Raw genomic sequence first — 25241 nt, 5'->3', positions numbered from 1 at the left:
TTTGGCTGTATCGCATAGCAGTTTGCTCCACATTTTGAAGTAACTGCTACCCAATTTTGCATTTGTATAGCACTTTTTATAGTGCTTTAGTATGGAAGTATCCTGATTATGATGAATTAGCCAAAAACTGCTACACAAAATTTTAAAACAAATTTGAACCCTGCCATCAAGTAGTTTCTCTTATTTTGATTGGATAAATGCTGCAATTTACTGACAAGATATATTACGTATCATGTCAGTTGAACCCGTCTCTTAATTCTCCTATCAGGTCAGTGAGGAACTATGCATGTGCTAAAAAGTTGCACAGCAACAAAACCCAGAAAGTGTCTACGATTTCACGTAATCATGTGTAAATTTGACTGTTTTTCAACAATATTCAAGTGAGTTGTGACAAAATTCCACTATAATTTTACCTTAATGCATCAAAGGTCCTTAGACTTTATCTAAAGTTATATTCGTGAATCAGGAAAAGTTGATCTTAAGCATTGCAAGATTTGTTCTTGCTCCTTGACTAGATATAATTTGTATCACACCCAAGTATGATGTAACCGAATGATGGTACAAAGTGATTGCAATTATCATTTACAGCAATAAAACATAATTCTCTCAATCCAATGCACAAAAAAAACCTAAATAAACTGAAACTTCAAATATATAATCCTTACAATAAGTCTCTGTATCTTTTTGACCATTTTGTGACCAGTATCAAATTTAAAATTGCCACTTATTTCATGGAATAATATTTTCAGCTTGCTTATTTTCATACATACAATTTCATCTGTCCAAACTCTGTTTTCAAAGCACAAAAAGTTAACTCCCATTAAACATCTTAATCATAGTCTATGTCTTAATGAACAAATTAAATTGTATGCATAAAATCTCTGCCCCATTATCAATGTTATAAGTTAACAACTTGCCTGTTCACTTGCCACTGGTTTGTTGTCCATTCTGCAGGTGTTTCACTTTGATAATTCTTAACGGTCAAACAGCAATTATTGTTGATGATCAATGTGACAGCTACAACAAGATAACTGACACATAAGTTCAGAGAAGGACCTAATATAACAGAAATCCTGTTTGCTCAAGATGTATATATTTATTTAAGATTTACTATGAAATAATTAATTAGCCATGAATGAAACACGTACATTTATAAAACTATAGACAAACAATCTTGTACAAGTATGTGTCACAAGTAAATAATTTTCCTTCGCAGTGTTTCCCATTTTTGGTCTTCGGTTTAAATTTCAAATTCAAACAAGTACTGATAGCTTTGCTTCTTTCTTTGGTCACTTCAAGTCTTACAATGAGACTGTACAATCATAAAGAAATCATCTCTAAAATAGCCTAAATATTATTTTGTTATGCTAAAAAGTGTGAAACTGAAGAACGTTGTACTTCTCTGTTTCCATTGGTTTGGTTTTTATAGTTTTATGACATTTTGATACACTTATTTATAAACAGTCATATGTTTTCAACATACTCTTTGCAAACTAAAGTCTGTAATGTACAATATATACTTAAAATATTTAATTCCCTCCCTCTTTAATCATGTACTACATGTCACTTTAACTGACCTTAAAAGCCCATTGACTGCATTTTGGCGAAGAGAAAGGAAAGAAAGAAAGATGATGAAGGGAAAAGTTGTTTTCTCCTCCCCGGATCCGACCAACGACCCCTCTGGTGCGGAGCAGCCAACTGGCAATAGCCAGGCATGGGTTTCGTGTGTCTGTGATTTAGGATGATTATCCAATCGCATCATGTGGGATGTTTGGAATTGCAGGCACTTTGTAGAGTGGTATTTTGGAGTACTGGGTACTGTGTTAGGGTTAATTAAGACCTCAATGAAGCAACATTTTGGCTCATTAACCCTAACTCTGCATAACTGCTTTTTGGAGAAGGGGAAGGAACAAAGGAAGAAAGAAAGAAGATGAAGAGAAAGGGTGTATTCTCCTCCCTGGTTTTGAACCACTGACCCCTCAGGTGCGGAGCAATAGCAAGGGGCAATAGCAAACCACAGGTGTGACCGTTGATCATCCGATGGTAACGGCGGATGGTTTCATGCCTATGATTTCGGATGATTATGCAATCGGGAAGAGTATGAGTTGATACATCATAAGCCATATCATGACATGTGCCCAGGGAATAACCGGAATCAAAAGTTATTGAATCTTTTAAAATTAAATCTTTTAAATATCTACAATTTAAATTGATAGCAGTTAATTCATCTCCAAGTCAATGAACTTTACTTGTTTCATCCTTATCTTTCAAGTCAAAGTCACACCAACTACAAAACATTCATGAGAATCACTACATTTATGCAAAAGAATTCTCAATCCCTAAACTTGTTCTAGGTTACTTCAGCTCATGCCTTTGGAAACAATTGCATATAGCATACCAGATTTGGTATACATTTCGTTCAAATCAGTTTCACATAACACAATACATGCCTAAGCTGTAAGCCTACCTCAATTAGTAATAGTTATACTACTAATCAAACTTTAAAGGAATTGCACAATCTTGGCAAGATCCTATTGAGGATATGTGAATCACATTTCAAATCAAGTGTATGTTACTGCAACATAAGGCTTGCTATCTGAACATGAAACCACCATTTATTCTTGTTACAGGTGAGCGGGGCAAACATTTTTTCACCCCTTTCCCAAAGCAACCTGATCATGTTCGCCCCAATTCTCAGGGCCGTCGCCATGGGGGGGTGCGCTTTTCCCAGTAAAGGAATTCTGTATACAGCTTGGCAAAAACTTGGGTTACAGTTGTGGGGGAGTGGTATTTTCTTTCCGATATGCCAGGGGTGGCAATCATGTTGCCATGTCCCAGGGCCAGCAAAAGGTAAATCAGGCCAGCGCCATATACCAGCAAAATTTATTTCCCCCATAACGGTCCAGCGACGGCCCTGCCAATTCTGGATTGCTATTTTTCACCTCCAAGAAAAAAGAAACTGGGTGAGTTAGAGAAAGGTGAGTTACAAAGGTGAGTTACTCCCTGCAGAGATTGCAAGTCCTCAATCAAGTTGCAGGTTAATACCCAAGGCGACTTAAAGAATCTATAGAAAATCTAAATGTTAATGCTGTTGATCCAACTACCTTATCTCTGTAACTTGCCCAAAGGACTAACTACCAGTACCATATACTCACCCAAGGGACTAATTAGCAAAGTTCTAACTCACCCAAGGGACCAGTGGCAGATCTAGAGCAGTTAGGGGGCCAATTTGAGAAAAAATTGGATGATATCAAATGGCTGCAACACAGGGGGTGTATGAGGTGCAAAATGAAGGCCCAATTGAAGCCATTTGGTGGGCCATTTTGGCACTATTGTTGTGTAAAATGTGTGAAAATGAAGGCCCAAAAGAAACGTAAATTGTACGGGTGTCCAAAACAGAAGCGAAAGCAGCCACCTCTTTATCCATACTCTGGGGTGCCTGAAGGGGGGTGGGGTAAGGCAAGAAACTTAAATTAATGAAGGTACCGGTACAGTAAAACGTTTTTGTGACCTGCAAGCAAGTTGTTTAGGTCAGGTTCGTGTACCCTGTATTGTAGCTAATCACAGTTGAAGTGTAAATCACCACCTTGTACTGTTTCGACTGTGAACATTATACCATATCACCCACACTTAACACCTCAGGAGTTTGACGGTGGTGATGAGGTTACCCTGCATCACCTTTAACCCGATCTGTTCTTATGCGGACAGTTACCATGTATAACCTTACATCACCCGTCATGCGTCAATTCCTTGTTCTGTAGATACACCAAATGAGTCGGTTAAATAAGATTTGGCAACTTAACAACATAATTGAAAACATCTACTAAGACGAGACAGAACTAACCATAACCTATAGTACCACCTAGCCCTACAGCATGGCCTAATTAGGTCTTGGCAAAATCTGTGTCCAAGATCCCAAACATAGCTTTGTTTTTCCTGACAACAGCCAGCAGCATATTATCCAAACTGGCTTTTTTCCAAATCCACATAGTTAGGCACAGGCTCTTAAATTAATCTGCACAATATAATCCTACATGTAGACCTTTGAATTTTGTATTGTTGTTAACATGGTGATGTACTTAAAAAACTGAGGTTGTGTGTGATATCATCGGCTTGAATTTTTCAGATTTTCTTTGCCCAAATTCACCCCAACACTTTAGGTGTGTCATCCATAAATTCAAAAATACATTTTATTCACATATTCTTCATTCAATTCCAGAATTTTTGTTAAAAACCCCTACAGGTCATATCCAGCACACCGGTCGTTTCCATCAAAGAAAAATTACCAATAAGAGTAAGAGACACACAACCCCTCCTAGTCAAAAGTAGCATTGGATGAACTGCCCTCTATCATATCAATTTGACATATCAGTATGCATGATACACATAAAGGTGAAAGGTAAAACATGTGAATGAATAAGCAAATGGTGTCCATGATAAATTTAATATTGAGCAATGGTAAAAGTAAAGTTCTACTTCTTTTATATTTCTCTGTTTTAAAAGGGCATTTCGTGATCCACAGCCTCCCCCCCAACTTTTTTCAAAAGAAGTTGAGATTTTTATACAACTGGAAACCTCTGGCTACATAATGTTTATTTACCCAAAATAAATTTCTTGCAGATTAATTTGTTTAGCAAAAATATCGTAAAATTTGAATTTTGCTTATGTATCCTTAGCCCTGGGCGCCACAACCACTAGCTATGCCACTGCCCACGTCTAAGATATTCTCGGATGGGGGTAGGGGCGCCAATTTTGTTTCTTGCCCCGGGCGCCACCAACCCTATTTGGACAAATAAGGCCTACCACTAATTAATTTTGGTTGTTGAATATCGATCTTAAAATGTTCTTTCAATTGATTTTGTGCTGAAATGTGTGCAAAGCGAGCAAAATTTTGGCTTTCATAGTTGGCGCAGAGGCCACAGAATCGATGCTGAATTAGTCGATTTGGCACCCCCCTAAAGGTGGCGCACGGGGCATTTGCCCCCTAGTTACGCCACTGTATTTGGCAGACTACGGTGCGAAAAGTAAAAAATTTGACCCCCATATAAACTCAGATTGAATCTGCACCATTACCTCTAATGTAAAATTGACCATGTTAATGATTATCATTGATAATGGTTAATGAGTCTTACTTAATGACTCCAATACCATTCTAACTGAATGAATTATACCAGTAAGCTATTGAATCAGTTGCTTAACGAGCTTAATTTCTGCACCCCTAATGAGTCCAGTGCTGCATGGTAATTATTATCAATTGCACACTTTGGTATACTAACATGGGAAAAGGATAGCTCAATATATGAGCCGCCTAGACCACGCCCTGGGTTTAATGAAAATGAAAATTCTATGTTGGTGTTATCATGCATTTAATTTATTGAGAGTGAGAGGATGACATTGTTTGATGTCTGATCACTGATCAGGGAAGTGCCATTGAATTTGTTTGAAAAGATGGAGATAGTTTAGAATATGAATCATTGCTGTACACTTTTTCTGCATGCTTTAGGACAAGCCTAAAGGACTATTTTAATCATTATGAATATCATGATTAGATTTTAACACAAAATTTGCTCTTTTGTTAAATTTTAATAAAAATTGATTAAAAAAATAAAATTTTAATGCAATTTTGTTATATAAACACCCAAACATTTACAATTTATTTAGGTGACAAGAAAAAAACAACTTTGTTTTTTCATGTCCCATGGCTCACAACAAGACTCCTAAAACTTTGTAGGAAGAAAGAGAGGTATTATAATAAAGCAAAGAAACTTGGAGGTGTTGGAAGATGGGAAAAATACAAGAAAATCAAAACCGAGGTTAACAAAGAACTAAGGAAAGCCAAGCGTGCACATATATGCAGATATTTCTGAAGCAGGAAACAAAGAATTTTGGAAATACATCAAGACCTGTCGCAAAAGATAATGTTGGTGTTCAAAGCCTGAAGATTAACAACCAGACTGTGACTGACGACCAAGGGAAAGCTGAAGCCTTAGCGAATCAATTCCAAAGTGTCTTCACAAGGGAGGACAATGATATTCCTAGTATGCAAAAAAGCCCATTTCCGGACATGCCTGATATTGACTTTTCTGTGAATGGAATCGTGAAACTGCTAAAAGACATAGACATTTCAAAGGCCACAGGACCTGACAAAATCCCAAACAGAGCTTTAAAGCTGGCTGCTGAACAAATTGCACCTGTTCTTAGCTTCATCTTTAGACAATCATACGGCCAGGGTATTTTACCAGAAGACTGGCGCAGAGCAAATATAGCTTCCATCTTTAAAAAGGGCTCAAAGAGTGACCCTGCAAATTACCGCCCGGTTTCACTAACCTGCGTGTGTTGTAAATTGATGGAGCATATCCTGGACAGCCAACTTATGAAGTATTTAACAGCAAACTCAATCATCACTGATTTCCAACACGCTTTTAGAAGCGGCAGATCGTCGCAACGCAGTTAATCGCCACGATTCACGACCTGACTGAAGCACACAACGACAAAAAGACTTGTGATATTGCTATACTTGATTTTAGCAAAGCATTCGATGTAGTTCCGCACCGTGAGGCTATTACAGAAGCTAAACTACTATGGGGTTAGAAATAAAACGCTCAACTGGATTGAATCTTTTCTCACAAACCGTCACCAAAGGACTGTTGTGAATGGGAAAACATCAGATTGGATGCCTGTATTGAGTGGTATCCCACAAGGCACAGTATTGGGGCCTCACCTGTTCATACTCTTTATTAATGACATCACGGACTCCGTAAAAGCGACGGCAAGATTATTCGCTGATGATTGCATTATCTACCGTACCATCTCAGACCAGAAGGATGAAGAGTCTCTTCAACAAGACCTGAATAGCCTGGTAAATTGGGCTGATAAATGGGGCATGAAGTTCAATGCCGCAAAAATGCAATGTCATGAGAATATCAAGACAAAGAACTCCAGGAGTGCAAACTACACCATGATGGGGGAACATCTTCAAGAAGTTACAAATCATCAGTATCTAGGCGTGCATATTGAAAACAATCTCAAATGGAACAAGCAAACAAAACATGCTTCTACTAAGGCAACAAAAGTGCTCAATTTCATCAGGAGGAACTTTTATAACTGCTCCAAAGGTGTTAAAGAGAAGCTGTATCTAACCTTGGTTAGACCACACCTCGAGTATGCCTCGATAGCATGTAATCCAGTCACAAAAGAAAACACAAAACTCCTCGAAATGGTGCAAAGACGCGCTGCACGCTTTGTCTTAGGAGACTATGGAAGAAAATCAAGTGTGAACAATATGCTTCAAACCTTAAATTGGAACACTTTGGAGCAGAGACGTGAAAAGCAACGTTTATGTGCTTTTCACAAAATAATTCATGGTGGATTTGAACTTGAATTGAATAAATACACCACCAAGAAAGTTGACAGACCAAGACGGACGCACAACCAACAATACCAGAGCAACTCTAATTTCATCACAACAAGCCAGTTCGCTACATCATTTTTCCCCTTACAATTTCATCTTGGAACCAATTACCCCAATCGACTGTAGACATCAAAACAACTGAACCCTTTAAACAAGCTATTTCAGAAGTGGACCAGACCTCAACGACGACGACCAGAAGTAAACATTAGCGCCCCACACTCTCGTCAGCCCTGTGTTTCACTTCCACGAGGAGGTCTACGGGGAGAAATTCTACAAGGTAAGGTACAAGGTACAAGGTACAAGGTACTCTGATGTAAAAACAACCCGGATGTACAGGCAGATGGCCCTTTCAAGTAGGCTGGTCGGTCGGTCAGCTGGACGGCATTGTTTTTTTTTTTCAATCAAAACTAATCCACTTTTGTCAACAAAAAAAAGCACCTAGAATTTTGCATATGCAGCAAAAAATAAAATTAAAAAATAACCCAAAAATGAAAATTCTGTGTTGGTCGAGCTCTTAAAACAGTGTATCCTTTTTCAATGCCTTAAAGACATGATAGAAATTTTAATTTCTAAAACTGAAAAGTTCTACATATCACTGCATTTCAGGAGGTGTTCACAAGAACAAAATGCAGCAATAAATTTGCAACTGCATTTGTTGGATAAAGTCCAATACCTACTGTCCAGTGAAAAGGGCAAGCTTTGTGCATGTTGTGGCTGTGCTGGACTATTATCTGACAGTTGATTAGGCCTAATTATCTGTCGGCTACATGCATAACAGTTGCTGTATTCCTAGGAGTTTCTGTAGCCTGTGATTATAATAATGACTTGTAACATAATTATCTGTTATCAAGTGACCATGGTGATACACACTTACTGATTGTGTTATGTCATAGCCTTTGTCAAAGACGACTCACTATCCTTGCCGAGTGCCGACGATCCTTGTCACAAGGGGGGGGGGGAGCAGCGAAGCCGCGACAGTGAGTTGGCATCGTGTTGCAAAGCGACGAGAACGAGCTGGTGCGGCAACCGCTCCCTGTCGCTGCGGCGCTGTTTAAACTACTGGGTATTTTTACTGGTACAATATTTTTGTGGGAAAATAACCAACAGGCCGTTCAGAAAGGTTTAGTTATGTCACACAGTAAATGTTATAAAATACCTTGCTTACAACTGTTAAGTTATCTTTGATAGATTAATATGTACTCTCTTTGTAAAGAGTGAAAAGTCACCTTCCAAAAGAGGAAGAAAAGTGAAAATCACTCCATAAGAGTGCAAATCACTCCTAAAAGAGTGAAAATGACTCCTAAGAGAGTTGAAACCACTCTTTTAAGGTATGATATTATAGGGGACATAACTCTAAAAAGGTATTGTAAGGGACATTACATTGTGATGAAATAAAACAGTCCAGCCTCATATTCATCAAGGGACATTTTTGAGTAATGTCCCTGTACCAAAATCATAATGCGTGAAAAAATTGTCGATTTTGACCACATTATGTGACACTTTGTGAAAACTGAAAATTGTTAGATTACTCTATTCAGAATCCTGAAGCAGTGTATAATCATATTCATCACATAATGCTGTTAACACTGTGATTTAAACTTCATCCTGATTCCTGACACCCCCATCCTTTGACTAATATCCAACTGAATAAACAATTATTATCCTATAAATATTCAAGAAACCAAATGCAACATTATCACTAATAATATCAGCAAATAATTTGTCCTGCAAAATCAATGTTGTTTTTCTTGATTTGGGCTATAATTCAAGAAGCTGAAAATGTCAAAAATGTTGGAATTTGACTTTCTCTCTCATCAGCACCTCTTTTATATGGATCTCTCTGTTATCCAGCAATGTGATCTTCATAGAAAAAAACATCTAACTACAGATGTGGCATACAGCACTCAAATACCATCTTTCAATATTATTACCCCATTTTGAGTAACCTTTTGCTGTCTCAATGTTAGCACTTCAAACATTCAATACATTATATTAAATATAGTTCACTTCAATTCCAGATTTTTCACTTATCCAGCCAATGCTCGTCCCCATCATGGCCGGATAAAAGAGGTTGGACTGTTTTATTTTCATGGTGCCAACAATGTAATACTAAAGATGTTGAACTTTTCTTTTACTTTAGCCATATTTTATATCCCCAAATCAATTTTAGTTGCTTGATTGTATCTCGGTAACAACAGTTTAATTTTGATGAGAAAACAGTGAAGATGATATGGGACTGCCAAAAACAACATCCTCTTCCAACTGTGCAAGTAGTTCTGTTCATGTTCCTTCCTTCCTTCTGTATACATTAGAATGTACTGAGTGAGAAAACTGAAGTTCAAAACATCATCCAAATTTCCAATGTTTGAACTGTCCCTTTCAATGACAAACTCTCATGCTTTGAAATATGTATGCAAATCTGCATGCTACAAATAAATAAAAGAAAGTGATAAACTACCTTTAACAATAATCTTCCAAATCAGCTCAAACCCTTTGAGTATCAATGCACCATATAATATTCAACCAATTCAAGTACGGTCATCAAAAAGAAATTGCCATACTTTTGAAGTTAGTAAACCCAAGTTGTCCCACTTTCAGGTTTGTTAACTTCTTATTTTAATAGTTTTAATCAAGAAGTTCATTATCATACCAAAATATTTTACATTCACAAGCTTAATATTGAAGAATGGCTATCTGGTATTGGCGAGATAGTAAGAGAGAGTGCATGGGCAGCATACAAGATGTTTTCGTAAGGTCAATGGTATCCATCCCCTGACATCATGCACATATAGACCTGTGTCTAGTGATCAGGGTTGCCAAAAGATTTCAGCCCGAATCGCGGGTCAAAAAATCATAAAGTCGCCCAATTTTTCTCTTTACCATTGGTTTCTATGGGGCAGGAAACTATCGAAAGTCGCGGGAGCCAATATTAAAAAGTCATCCAAATTTTTTCTTAGCCATTGGTTTCTATGTGCCAGGAAATTGTCAAAAGTCATGGGTAAAATCTTCAAAAGTCGCCCAATTGGGCTCCCAAATTGCAGGTTTGGCAACCTTACTAGTGATGATACCTGATGCCAAGACTAAAATAGCAACATCACTTGCAGACTTCCACTTGGTTAATGTTGACATAGTTACTTAAACCATCTCATCAGGAGGATGAGGATGAGGAAAATTAGAAGATGATGATGCACCATAGAAAGAAGTAATTAGATCAAGCCAGACATGAAGTTCATGATAATTGTACGGTATTAAAATAGATCTTATCACACCAAGGTAATATGGATGAAATCTCGGTCTATCCAATTTAAAGCCATAATGTGTGATTTGCTCCACAGTGATGCCCTCATTTTTCTTGAATTTCTATTTTTTGCATGATTGTAATGCCCAATGGTGTACTACAATATAATGGTGTACTTTTTTTAAACTAAAATATAACATGAAAGACTAAGCCTGGAGTGCTCTAATTACAGTAAAATTTTTATATTAAATCTGGAGATATCGGTTTTATTCCGATTATTCACCGATCGAGTGGTGGCTAAACACTTTGCGTGCATGCATATTATTGAATCATTGAATCAGTGACGTATAAACTGCGTTCATATCGCTATTCTTCTTACGTCTAGTTTGTTCGTCCCAGCTGCGTGAAGCTACGCCAATATTCATGATAATAATACGATCAGTGAACTAATACACACATTTTAGGCACTGTAATAAAATTGCAATTTTCTTTGTTTTACCTCATTTAGCCTATTTGGCTCGAAATTAAATTAAAGGGACAACAATGTTATCAGTGAAAACTAACATTTAAATAGGAATCTATTCTTTATAGCTTCTCATTGTTTATTCTTGCTTTAAAACATTACAATCTCCTATATAGCAGGGATATGAGACAAATTTGTCTCATCCCCGATTTGTTTACCCTCACGACCATTGTCAAAACACATCATGTGAAAGCACTATATATTTCAATAATGTGCTGTTGCATTGCATATGGAATGCAATAAAGCATGCAAATTCTACGCAAAGTAATTTGTGAGCTTACACATACAATTTTCCCGCGACACGCTGTCACCTGCGCTGTGGATATGCTTTACCTTGATGTAAGCAACTTCAAATATTTGGCAGTAGTCAAATTATGGGTGAGGCAGACGATGGTGGCCAACGTCATTTTAATGCGGCAACAGCCAATATTGTAAGCAAAACAAACAATATGACGGCAACACTGCTTGGACGTTGGACGCAATTATTTTTCCCCGGGCAGAGGTGTTCTTTTAGCTCTATTGGCGCCTTTACAGAACAAAAAGTGCCCAAAATATATTTCCTAGTGCAATGTATACATTTCCACATGAAAATAAATGATTTTGGATTCAAAATGAATGTGAAGGAAAAAAATACTTGCGCTGGGGATGGGGGTTGAACTCGGACCGTGTGGGTGACAGGAAAGTCTGCAGACCACTACACCATGAACAGTTATTGTGTATTATTAATTATGTGTTAATTTTTTAGTATTGTATCATAACATAGTGTGCTATTCATACAAAAACAATAAAAAAACAGTACTTACAATGAGGTTCACTGTCAAACCTCAACGGATTTAGACTGATAAAATCTTGCTTGATAACATGCATACACTTTTGGAATTATTTGAAACATTTTTGTGTTGGGGTGTGTTTACCAATGACTACATCAAAATTTTGTCGATCTTGTCCCCCTCCCCCCCCCTGGGCGAGGCAGCTTCAGACACATTATTTGGGTGGAAAGGATAGGGCATAACCCTTTATTTCTCAATTATAGACTAAAGAGATCAAGATCAAGTTATTTATTGGTCTTCAATTTATCTTGTCTTCAATTTATTTTGTCTTCCATTTATTTCCGCTTGGTGGAAATGGTTGACTTCGCCTAATATGCATTAAATCACCAGAGTACAGCTTGGATTTACTTTGGGATTTAGGGTTGGTGTTGAGGAAGTGGAGATGGTAATTATGCACTATTTTGAAAGTTATATACTAATTTCACTGAACTAGCAGAGCGGCAATGAAGAGTTCCAACATTTCCAAAGCGTAATAGAGCTATTACCGCTCAGGCACTCACCCTACATAGCCCTGGCTATTTAGATGACAATACATTATTATTCAAAGCTTTTACATGCCAATCTCTACTATTACGAACTGTTTCATGAATGGACATTCATTTTGTTGACTAGTGATATTAAATAAGATAAAATCTAATTATCTTAATGAATCAATATTAGTCAATTTACTTTGCACTGATATTATGTAGCTTTTAGCGTATATTAAATAATGGTCAATAATGTCCATTGCCCACTAATTCCTGGATGTGGGCACAGGCAGGTTATCATCAATTCTTGTCCAGCAAAGTGCTTTGTACTATAAAGCAGCATCACTTGCTAGTGGGTCACCCCATATCATATCAAGGAGGCCCCCCACCTGACCCCCTCAGATTTGCTTTATCTTTTACTCATATGTTGTACCTGTAAAAATATTAAAAACCTGCAAATTTGAGCTCTTACGGATTTTCTGTGACAGCCATTTAAAGTTGGAGTAGGGGGGCCCAAACGTTGTCCTTTAAATCTGAGACTAATATACCTACATTTTGTCTCAGCTTTAAGGGCGTACTACACCCATGTATTGGTTTGATTGCTCTAAAAAAATATTTTTTCATTTATAGCTAGGCAATATATGCACGGATCATGTGAAATAAAGAAAAAAATAAAATAATAATTAAAAAAAGTGCTTTTAAACCATTGTATAGTAAGTCATTTTAGCCCTATATATTTTTTGTTTACATGTATCCTGGTAACTCAGATGCGTGTTTCATAACAAACCATAAATTGTCCATAATTTATTCTTTTCAACATGTTCAAGTAGGGGGCATGAATAGAATACATTAAATCCTTTGTTATACCATCTATAGAAATGTACTCACTGATTATAACACTGAATAAATTAAATAGGCCTAATCTCTTCCACATAGACAATTTAATAGTACACCATGTATTTATCTTCTATAATGTGGTGTTAGGAAAAGAGCTTAAAAAAGGCTATAAGGTCATCAAAGGTCAGGTTATAGGTCAATTGGTTCAGGTCAAATTCAGGCATCAACATGTGGTAGTCTGTGATATCATACATGTCATAATGAGGCATCAATTTTGAAATTTTGTCTGTTACTGGATATATAATGGAAATATGTGAGGTGGATATACTAAAATACCTTGGGATGTAAATGGTGAGTACAATTTAGATTGCCTAGTTGAGATGAATTGGGCAAATAAATATAAAATAGTTACCAAAATCACAAAAATGATGCTTACGGAAAACTACCTAATATGGTGGTATAGGTGACAAAAAATACAATCTTTTTCAACATTGCTGTAGTGTGGTTGTGGTAACCTGTTACCTATGGCTTAATTAAGTTTCAGTGAAATAGTGTCGCAAGTTCAAAATACAAAATATAGCTCAACATTGAAAATAGAAGCATTTTAACCGGTCGGTTTTTTGATAGTTGTGGAGCACCAAGTTCATGAAGTCATAAAAGAGATCAGGGACCGCTTATTCCCATTTTACATATCAACATTATTTCCCTAATGTGTTAGCAACACATATCCAAAATTTTAACGAAATCCGCTGATAGTAAGCTTTCCAAAATGAAGTGAATTTAAAACATCAGTGATGTACCACCTTTTGGCTTATATCATTAGAAGCATGTACGCTTCATTGATACTGATGCCACCAATTGAACGAGAAGATTTGCCCCTTCATTTTGCATACCACTTTGTCCAATTTCTTTTTCTCATTTCTTCACAAAATGCAAAAAATGCAAAAAAAAATGCATGGGTGTAGTACCCCCTTAAATAAATTTCATCTTTGGGAGTCTGTGCCTTCTTTATAAAGAGAGAGAGAGGTCTGAAACCCACAATATTGAAAATAAATGATTAGATGCGTACCTATTGGCCCTATTTACTTTTATTTCCATTTTATTTTCAACATACAGATTTCCTATGGCAGCCATTTAAAAATGGAGTAGGGGTGTCTAAATTTGGACCCAAAAGTTGCCCTTTGAATAAATTTCATCTTTGGGAGCCTGTCCCTCCTAAATTGGGGGCCAATTTGACTTGAAATGAAAAGATTAAGTGTATTTTTTGTACACCACTGAGCTTTGTCCGGAAATATTGCATGTATATCAGAAGTCTTTTGTTAATGTCCGGGGTTAATGTGTGGCATACTAGAAAGGAATGGAAAGGTCCAAAGGAAATCCTTTTCTTGTTCAATTCATATAGAAAACTAACAATTTCTGGTATAAATGTGTTATGCTTGAAGCTAACACATGTAAAATTTTAGAAGTATAAAATATTAAGTTCATAAGATTATTTTGAGTGTCACTGGTCTGTGCAATGATCGCTTTATAACACAGTATAATCAGCACTGAGAGCAGAGTGTTTACCATCACTAATCTCGGGGCGCATGACTGAAATATTTGGGAAATACCGCACATATATTTTTTGGTGTACTGCCAATCTTTGATAAACTTTGCAAGGTTATGAAGAGCATCATCTGGCTGAAGATGATATATCAACCCAGTTTATCTAAATTCACATGCATAGCCGCTGATAATTAATTGGTTGCATTTATGACATTTACAGAACGAATAGTTATGGAGCCTTTCCAATTCTTACAAATTTTAATAACTTCAAAATTGTAATATTTCGAAATTGTAGAAGAGTAAGGAAATTCTCTTTTAGTTCCACTGATTTTTATCAACCTGAAACTTTTTCAGATTTGGTCTACTTCTTAAATGCTTGTGTATGTGGCACCATATTATGCTGTATGTAAACTACTATCTAGATACCCCGTAGTCTTACAGTGTTGTAGGCCTACATCATACATGTATGAGCAATTTCAGTTTCCAAGTGGCTGAAGCTGTAGTTATCAAAATAAGGTGTGCCCTTGCTGCCCGTGGGCCAAAAGTCAGCGAAAATCGATGAGGGCCCATATGATGGATTTCCAGACATTAGGGCCAGTGGCGTAGTGTCATAGGGGCACATTCCCCCTAATTGATCTGAAATTTTAGAAAATCCCACAGGAAAATTGCTGAAAAATGACTTTTGCCACCAATCAGACCCAGTGCCCCCCATCATGGTTGACCCACACTACACCACTGATTTGGGCCTACATGGCCCTTGAACATGTTGAAATTTTTGGCTTATTTCAAACACTGGGCCTGAGCAATGGGAAGGAGACATGTTGGACCCCCCTATCATTTTGCACCAGTTATGGGGAATCCCTCTCCGAGTTACTTAATTTTTTGTAACTTTCTATCCAGTTTGGGTAATTCAGTTGTAAGTATCAATCAGGTGAATAAACACCTAAGCCTAGTGCAAAACTGATTTTTGTTTACGTTTTATCTGGGGAAATTGCATCTTTAATGTCTACGTGCTATATAACCTACATTGCAACATGTGAATGAACGTGCGCGGAAATGCGATACTCAATGACAAAGCGACATATTACACTTGGCCAACCTATGACCCATCTAGCAAAGCATGGCCTGATTGTGGTCTACCTGTACATGTGATGCCATCGTTCTCATGATTGCACTCTTCGCGATGGTCAGTGCTGTCTAGAAAATAGGCCTACAGGGTTGACATGACAGTTCAAGTACAATAAATGAAGCCTTCCTTCTTGTCTATTGGTAATTGGATATGTCCAGGCCATCTGGAGTTAAAACTTGATAGACTACATTAAATAGCACATGTCTGTTTACATGCACATGATAGAAATCTTCCGCAGCTTTAAAATCGCTACTGGCGCTTCAATCCCTTGGGCGGTGAGCACCAATAACTACAAATTTGTTAGTTTCTATCCAAACATACATTGTATATCTCTGCTCTCCCAAGGTGCAGGTGCAGCATAGGATTATGATAGAGCATGTCTAGAAAGTGGTCTAAAAAGACTTTTGACTTCTCGTAAAATTCATAAATCTTCCTTTTCCCACTGTTTCATTCTTGGGTAACATTTCTAAGAGTGAAAGTGAGTTTTCAAACCTGAAACAAATTTCTCTGACGTGTGAGATCACCCAACAGAATGAAAATCACAAGTGGAATGGGACCTTAAATTCAAACCCTTATATTGAGTAAAATACTAGAGTTTAGTTATTTTATTGCAATCCAAAGACCCCTTTTTAAGTACGGTACATTCTCGCCTATTTTTGTTACCAACTGGGCATTTTTCTTCTTTTCAAACAAAATAATTTCCAACATATTAGCATCAAAACATCTTAAATGTAGAGTTTTTTTTCTTTTGCATTATGGCACCCAAAGACCCCAATTTTTTCCAGGACCTTGTCACATAATGCTCCATGGTTCACTATTTTCTGACAGCTCATGTCCCCCTATTAGATTAGAAGTATTAAAAAAAGTAGGTATAGTTGTACCAGAGAATGCTCGCAGTTCAAAGTACCCCATCCATTTTCCTTCTCAGCCCAGTACCCATTTCTACACCTGGTTGGACCAAGACAATAAGGTCTAAATTCTCGGCTCGAACCCACAATGTTCCGATCATGAGTAAAAGACTGTACTGCTGCAGTACTGTGCACAGGCACTTTAATAATATGCAAAGAACAGATTGATATTAATCATAAGCATTTGCTAACATGAATAGTATCTCCCTTTTTGTCAAAACTTTAGATGCTATCATTTTGAATTGTAACACAAATCTGTCATATTACTTGCTTGTTAATTTAGACATGTAAACCAATGAGTTGGTAGAGCTCCTCTTTTGATACAATGGTTATTAATTGACACTTCTCAATCTTATCCATACCATACATCAGGTCAATATTTCAAAATGACCTTCAATTACTTCCACTTGAAATAGTGCGGAATTATTCCACTTCCTTCCGTTTTTCTGTTTTGTTTGTATAGAATACATACATGTACACCAATACTGCTACCAGACCTGCTATGTTATTGTCCACTTGTATCTTTCTTCTACTTCTATAAATTCAGATTTAGTAGTAGCCCATCTCACAATGTGCGAAGCCTTTAACACTGAATTATTTTATTTTTAGCCAGTAACCATGGCAATGAGTGAATTGCTCCTGAAGACTTCATTGATGAATCAAGTATAGTTGATTGATCAGTTGTGAAATGTGTTTGAACTCTTTATTTATTATATTAAAGATCAGTCCATGGCAAAATGGACTCACTTTTTCAATTAGTAAAAAGCATATATATACAAAGCCTTTCTTTCTTCCTGTTGGTTTCTTCCAAATGCAATATTGTAACATTTATGAAAAAGATTTGTATTTCTTATCCACAAAATGCACTGTCAGATATATCCCCTTTTAATTTTGAGCTGAAGAAATGAGACAAAACAAAGAAAATCGCTATACTTGTAATTCCAGCGATCGTGACTGAGATGGGTCCTTATGACCATTTCATACGCCATGTACATACAAAGGTATTAAGATCACATACACATGTTCTACTAACATACCACTAGGGTCTGTGAGTAGACAAATCTCAAATTTTGTCACAAATACAGCACCTTTTGAAGCCTTGATTTTTGCAGGGTATGTTAAAAAGTTTATTAAATGCATTACAGTTGTGTAAAACTACAAATAAGAATTTTGAAAAACATTCAGGGTGTCCAGACCAACAATGTAACAATATTACTTTAAAAGTAGATTTGAATGCAAGTTTTTAGTAACACATAATATTTAACTAGCAAAGGATGTCAATAGTACAAAAATGGAGTGTACGAACAAAATTTGTGATGGAAGAATCTTCGATATCATATGTAAACATATCATAAAACTCATGAATGTAATCAAAGTAATGAGTATCTTTTCGCCAGCCCATAGGGCTGGTACCTAATTCTGAGATGGGGTTTGTGTACACTAAAGATTAGCTAAGATTATAGCCTTCTTCTATTGGTATGAATTTTTCTTTTTACTTCTCGTGGTGGAAATGTTTTTGATGTCTGCTAATTGATTTGCAAGGAAAAGAAAGTATGTTTTGCCGTTTCAACGAACTAAAACGATTGAATATTGCCTAAGTTATGTTCGAATTAATTATGACTTAAAAAGTTATCATAGGTTAGGCCTACACATATAAACATAAACTTGTTCAGCAATCAGCATATCAAAAAAATGACATGGTCAAAGCGGGGGAATGATCACGAGGTCATATCAGTGGACTACTGACCATAGCATGATGTTTGGTTGCCTGTGAGTGCATAATTGATATGTTGATAACAGATCTGATAATGTTGTAGAATCAAAATCTTCATTATATGGACCACATTGAAGTCAAAGTAATTATCTATCCTATCCTGTATCGTTTTATGGATAAAATTGACTCAAAATGTTATTGCTATCTTTAACATCAGTTTTGTCTTTTCAACGGAAAAATCCGATTGAAAATAAAGTTTTTAGGGCTAGCTATAATATTGAACAATATATCCCATATTTTGACATGCACTTATAGAAAATAAATAAATTATTGTCTTACTTTATAAATTATAAATACTGTAAAATGACACATAACTAAAGTGAGGCCAATTTCTATCTTTTTTATTTGATTCATAAAATTACATTCAACAAAATGATTGAAGACTGAGAAAACACACAATGCAGACTATTACAGAATGGAGTAGGTAAGATGCCATGTCCATAGCTTTGCAGGAGTTTCGGACTAACAATCAACACATTCAAAAAATACAGTTTAAAAGTGAAGAATGTAGTGAATGATCAGTCCTTTATCATGTGCTTGCCACTATCTACTTTATAGTAAACTATACATTGCGAAATAATATAAAATTATTTTAAAATAAAATGTGCATGTAAGTTGAGTTAACATATCGAATTAACTAACAACTGCAGTGTATTTCTTGATTTTAATAATAAGCATGGGTAAAAAGCAGTAAAGACAAAAATACAGAACAATTTGGAGTAATGAATTAAAGAGTTGACAGGAGTTATAGGAGTTAATGTTTTTGCTGTTTCAGTGTGCATGTTCTCACCATTGATGGTTTGGTGAACTGTCATGTAACATGGATGTAAGCGTGATCCTAAAAATGCCTTTCACTATTTACAAGACCTCTTCTGCATTGAGGCTGGTCTTCCCTTTTAAAGGGAATTTTTATTTAGTCTATTTTGGTCAATGATAATGAGCACACACACCATGCACACACAAAATCACCCCTACATTTGTGGCCATTAGCATTGATCAACATTAAGATTATAAAATAAAAATACCAAATCTAATTTACATATTTTGTGCCACACATAGTTTTACAGAGTAATTTAGAACATTTTTTCTTAAATTAGGTTTTAAGGGGGGTGTTAAATGGAAACCTTTTGTAAGGGGGACATCCCCCTGCTTCTGCAGAGTAGCACCAAATGTGTATTTTTACTGAGATAAATTATATCCAGTTTCGTCTAGCATACGAAATACATCCTAAAAAAGCAAGTTTTAGTCCTTTTTAAAAACAACAAATTGAACTAAATATTAATTTGTAACATTTATTTCCAGTTACATTTTAGTAAAGAATTGAAATTAAACATTAATTTTATCCATGAAACCAGAATATGCCCCTTTTATTTAATTACGATTTTTTTTATGGAATCAGGAGTAATATATGTATGTACGCAATGATAAAAGTCAGACTTTGGTAGATACTTTATTGGATCCGCACATAAATGTTATCAATATGCAAATAGATACCAAGGTAATTGAAGCTGATTGAAAGCTGTATTCTCACTTGTAAAATTTATAACATTATAAAATATTTTATTTCCGTGTAGAAATAACCTCATTTCAAGAAGAAGACAAATAAATAATTTAATTTATTTTTTCAATCAGTGAAGTGAATACACTCAGTTTGACTTTCACTTTGGTAGTGAATATACAATGTACATAGCTAAAGCTGAACAAAGTGGTTAGATCAGATGGTTTATTCAGTGGCGGTGGTGTGTTGTGTCGTAATCATGGTAATGTTAACACATCTGTGTTGAGCTTCATTTGTTGATATTGAAGGCATTAAATATCTTCCTTTTTTTTTGAACTGCACACATATAACTAGGCTATTCTTATATTATCTGCTTTTTGTTTTTAAAATCATTTGACCATTTTACTTTTTATCATTCTTGTTCTCAAAATTCAAAATTGCATCTTAAACTTGCTTTTTTTGTAAAACACCAACCACTCAAGATGCTAGTCTACATCCTAGCCTGCTCTACATAAGTCAAGGCATTGGAAAATGTATTTGATGCACCGTCTATACACAATGAAATTGACACAACAAATCGAATGGAAGTTCATTGATGCTGCAATAACTTTGTGATATCACAGATAAAGCATTTATGTCATTTTATCATAGCTCTGCAAACACTGTTAGGATGCAAGCATGATGCAAGGAAATGCAGTACATGCAGACAAAGCATGCCGATTTGACCCAGCAACCAGCATCGATTGGCAATTCCATTTTATCAGAAAGGCAATTCAATATATCCTTTTGAAATTGTTAAATTCAAGCGAAATATGAAATGAATTACAAAATATACCAATTTGTATATATTCTAAATATGTAAATGCTTCTTACATGATACATCATAGAGTTTAGTGTTTTTTTTGGTCTACTACTAGCCAGTTCTTGCTTTTTAAAGCCAACAATCAATAACAATACAGTATGCTCCCTACCTTTTGGCAAAATGCCCCCATTTTTGTTATTTTCAGCCACTTTTTGACAATTCAGGACAATTAAAATTATGCCCCCCCCCCGACCCCCTGCCCTCCCACATTTCAAGACGGATTGACGCCATCTTTTGGCAAAATGCCCCATTATGTTCTTTTTATCGACTTTTTTGGAGGGAATGGGGGTGTCCCCCTCCCCATCTACCTCTCCTACTAGCCTATCAGATGCCCCCTCCCCTCCCACATTTCAAGGCTGATTGACGCTAATGATTGCAATGAATAATGGGATAGTCCCTTCAGCTTCTGTGGGTGAAAACTGTACAAATCAATAACACTAACTCTGTCTGGGCTATCCTGTAACTAAATAAAGAGCATGGACACTGATGATATTGAACATTTATGATGCCACAAAGCAAAACTACACGGATTTAGGGTTTCTCTACCGGAAGTCAATTTGTGCCGAAATTCCTTCCCACAATGCAATAAGGTCGGATAAGGTCGATACAGGTCGGAGGTTAATCAATATTCTTTGTTATGCAATATGCATATTGCATTGTGTGTGGGAAGGAATTTCGGCACAAATTGACTTCCGTAGAGAAACCCTAAATCCGTGTATTGTGTCATTGGTAATGGTAGTCAGATGAGGAAGTTAATATAAAGTGGTCATGTATTTAATTTTTTGCTTATTATAATTTTTGTGATTATTATATATTTAGCAGAAACTTTTTATGTACGCTACACGTCTACATATCTCAGGAACCGTGACTCAATTTTGAAGCAACTGTCGGCAAAATGGATCATTTGAAAAGACAAACTTGTATTATATTGTGAAGTGAAATGATTTCACCAGAAAGCTCATTTAATTTAGCTTGATCCCATCACATGGCTATTGATTACAATTACAAATCAGACATGCCTTTCAATGACTATGATAATGTAGTATGTCACACAGCATTACATTTTGATGTATGGTGTGTGGTATATGTTGACTGCTTTAATTTTAGTTGGCTAATCGTTTTGTGTACATGCAATCGACAATTCTCATATCCAGCAAAGATTTAATAAATTTAGCTTTAAACTTAATATTGGAAGTGCAAAATATCAATGAATGTCTAATTACAAATTAATAACAAAGTCTTCATTTTAAAGCAGTTTAATTTGAGTGATGAGATCAATGGGTTTGCTTCAGATTAAAAATTCCACATCCATCCACATTTTACCATGTTTACTGCATACATTGATTAGTGTTGGCTAATAATAATATTAGCTTCTAATGTTTTCTTCCAAAACCCTCAGGGTAATACTAAGTATAACAGTAACCATGGTAACCTAAGCTCCCAAGAGAGTATGACCCAATTTTGGGGTCAAGTGTCCAAAAGGTCACTGATCTGCTAACCTGGGTTACCAATCTCCTGATGAGGGTCAAAGTTTTTACTAAAACATAAGGAACATCTTAATTTTGTGTTGAGATTATTAATTATTTAACAAATTATGATGTCAATTTGAGGTAGGCCTACATTATAATTTTGTGTTGAAATCATATGTGACGAGTCACAACAAAAGATACTTCTTGTCGGTTGCTACATGCGTCTCTTTTTGAACATTGCAAGGGTAAAAATCAATCAATATCAGACCATCATAATTGGTGGTCAGTTCAAATCATCCTCAAGGTAACGAGGGTTCAGGAATGTCCTCTCATTGTTAACAGTTGGCTAATATGTGTACCTATACAAATTGCAATGCTTTGTTGTCCACCATTTGAGAAGGGTTTATCTAAAGCAACCAAAGATTAGAGCTATATAACCATTCTATAGATAATATCCTATTATCCTCTTCAACAATAGGATTATAGAAAGAATAAAGTTAAAAAGGTGTTTGACTTGCACTACCAAAATATGATCTATGTACAATGTAGGTTCCGACAAGAGGTATCTTTTGTTGTGACTGGTCACATATATGTCAAAAATAACAAATTAGGCCAGTCTATTTGAGCAACATCATCATTTTGTGTTGAAATGAAATCAGATCATAGATTCATAGACCTTCTCATTAAAAATAACACCTTACTGGTCATCACCTTCACTTTGAAAGCTGTTTAAAATCAAAGGACCATTCCCTCTTTTTACAAAGTTTAATGTATTTTTTGTGTGAAATTACAGTAGGTTTGTAAAATGTATTCCATAAATTATGAGTTTTAACCACAGTTATGCTGAGTCCCACCACAGCGGATCTATAAAAACAATGGTCATGACTGTTCTGTTCAATAGTTTGAAAAGCTACTTTTCACCATCCTCTCAAAATAGCAAGTTGGTACATCATGCATGATTCAATGTATATAGCTTTCAGCAGTCTAAGCAGAGCTGCAGCAGAAGCTGTTGACTTGAACTGGTATGGTATCAAGATTACCCAAAAAAAAAATGTTTATAGCTATCAGATTTAGATAGGAAGCCACATGGTTGACTTATTGACCTATGACATTGACATGCAGTCCACATAATATTAGTATTACTACCACTTCCAATATACCATACTTCTTTCCATGATACAGATGCTATCGTACTGTAAAAAAGCATGCATACACTTTTGTTTTGTTTTCGAAATATCAATGTAGAAAAGACACAAAATATGAGATAGGAACATTGGTACAGAATAACAGATGACAGTTTTTTGTGAGGAGCGTCACCCCCGGTGGGGAAAATATTTCATATTCTTTCCCTTTTCTCTTTCATTTGACAGCACTCAGGGGTTATACCTTTTTGGCATCTTCTCGGGTCTTTATATGAGGAGTATCACCCCTGGATGGAAATTATCTTTATTAAAGGGCTCGGACAGCTGACCCCCCCCACTACTGACACAGTGCACCTGCATACTAATCCCGGCCGCAGGATGTGCGCTAGATTCAGGTAGCATGTTTTTGGACTGGTGAGTGTCGACCCTTAGGGTAAGGCCAAGTAAAATAAACAACATGTATCGTCCCCGCCCTCTCTGATTTTTGGAGATTTAAAAATATGTTTGTTATTTTTCTTCATTTGCTACTTTATTTCTAAAATTCACTAGCGAACTTTAGGACTTGACACCAGCCCCCCGGCTATGCCGCTTCCTGAATCATCCCCCCCATGCACTGCACACTGAAGTGAAGGTTGAAATGTAATGTTTGTATGGTCATATCATGGCTGGTTGATTTATGTCAACACATGCATGCAGATACCAACAAATAACAAAAGACTGGGAAAAGAACTTCTGGAATTTGACAAAAGATACAACTTGAGGCACGTGCCAACAGCAAGACCCAGTGGGCAATAACAAAAGCGACAGGCTGTGTGCTGTCACGCTGTATGTGTTAATTGCAGGGCATCAGATCTATAAAAGCTTAACATCGCCCTTTGGCTTTCTGTGCATGTGATGCACTTGACAACTAATGTTAATTGTATCAGATATCGATCTATTATAACTATAAAGGCATTGATTGTTCTTTATGCATTATTAGACAAGAGAATTTTCTCATGATTTCCTCATGTAGGCCTACTTTTATTTATTATTTCACATACGTACCTCATCTGTTTTCGATACATCAGTTGGTGATACCGGTTCATCAGTTTTCTTCACGCCCGTTACTTCCACATCGCCCTTGCCCTGCCCAGGTTCGCCGTCTACCGGAGATTCTTGGCCGAAATCGTACTGTTGTTTCTTCCCTAACTTTCCTCCCATGATTTCTTCAAATTCTAATGGCTATTCCTTGTAAAATTCTCACGATTTTGTTTGCGGAAGTCAGTCACACACACTCAAATGGTGAAGATAAATAACTGTGAGTATGCCGGTACACATGCACACACCATGCACACAGGATGTAGTTGGAGAACAAATCTTGGTTTATTTCGCAATTCCACGCTTCCTCTTTATAAAAGCAGCACACATGCACAGCTATTCCTCAATAATGTCAAGGTTAAAATGGTTGAAAGCATGGCATCTTTTTTTGCTTTTTCCAGATTCCAATCTCCCTTTGCCTCTTGCAAGCTGGCTTGTGTTGTTAAAATTATCTGTTCAATTCTGTGTTCAATTATATTTCAGTGGCTTCGCTGAATCAATGCATCAGAACTAATTGATTGGAAATTCAGT

The 25241-nt window shown here is 36.3% G+C and overlaps 1 protein-coding gene across 1 annotated transcript in view; it reads right to left on the bottom strand.

The window, feature by feature from the left end:
- The window catches only part of LOC140153044 (uncharacterized), a 45486-nt gene extending 20245 nt beyond the window's left edge, over window positions 1-25241 (bottom strand). The window contains exon 1 of the mRNA XM_072175644.1: window positions 24678-25241. Within this exon, the coding sequence (XP_072031745.1) occupies window positions 24678-24833 (156 nt within the window). The 5' untranslated portion in view covers window positions 24834-25241. The remainder of the gene's footprint in view (window positions 1-24677) is intronic.

Source organism: Amphiura filiformis, chromosome 5 (assembly GCF_039555335.1).
Source record: "Amphiura filiformis chromosome 5, Afil_fr2py, whole genome shotgun sequence".
Taxonomy (NCBI): Eukaryota; Metazoa; Echinodermata; class Ophiuroidea; order Amphilepidida; family Amphiuridae; genus Amphiura; species Amphiura filiformis.
This window is presented reverse-complemented; position numbering and strand designations above follow the sequence as displayed.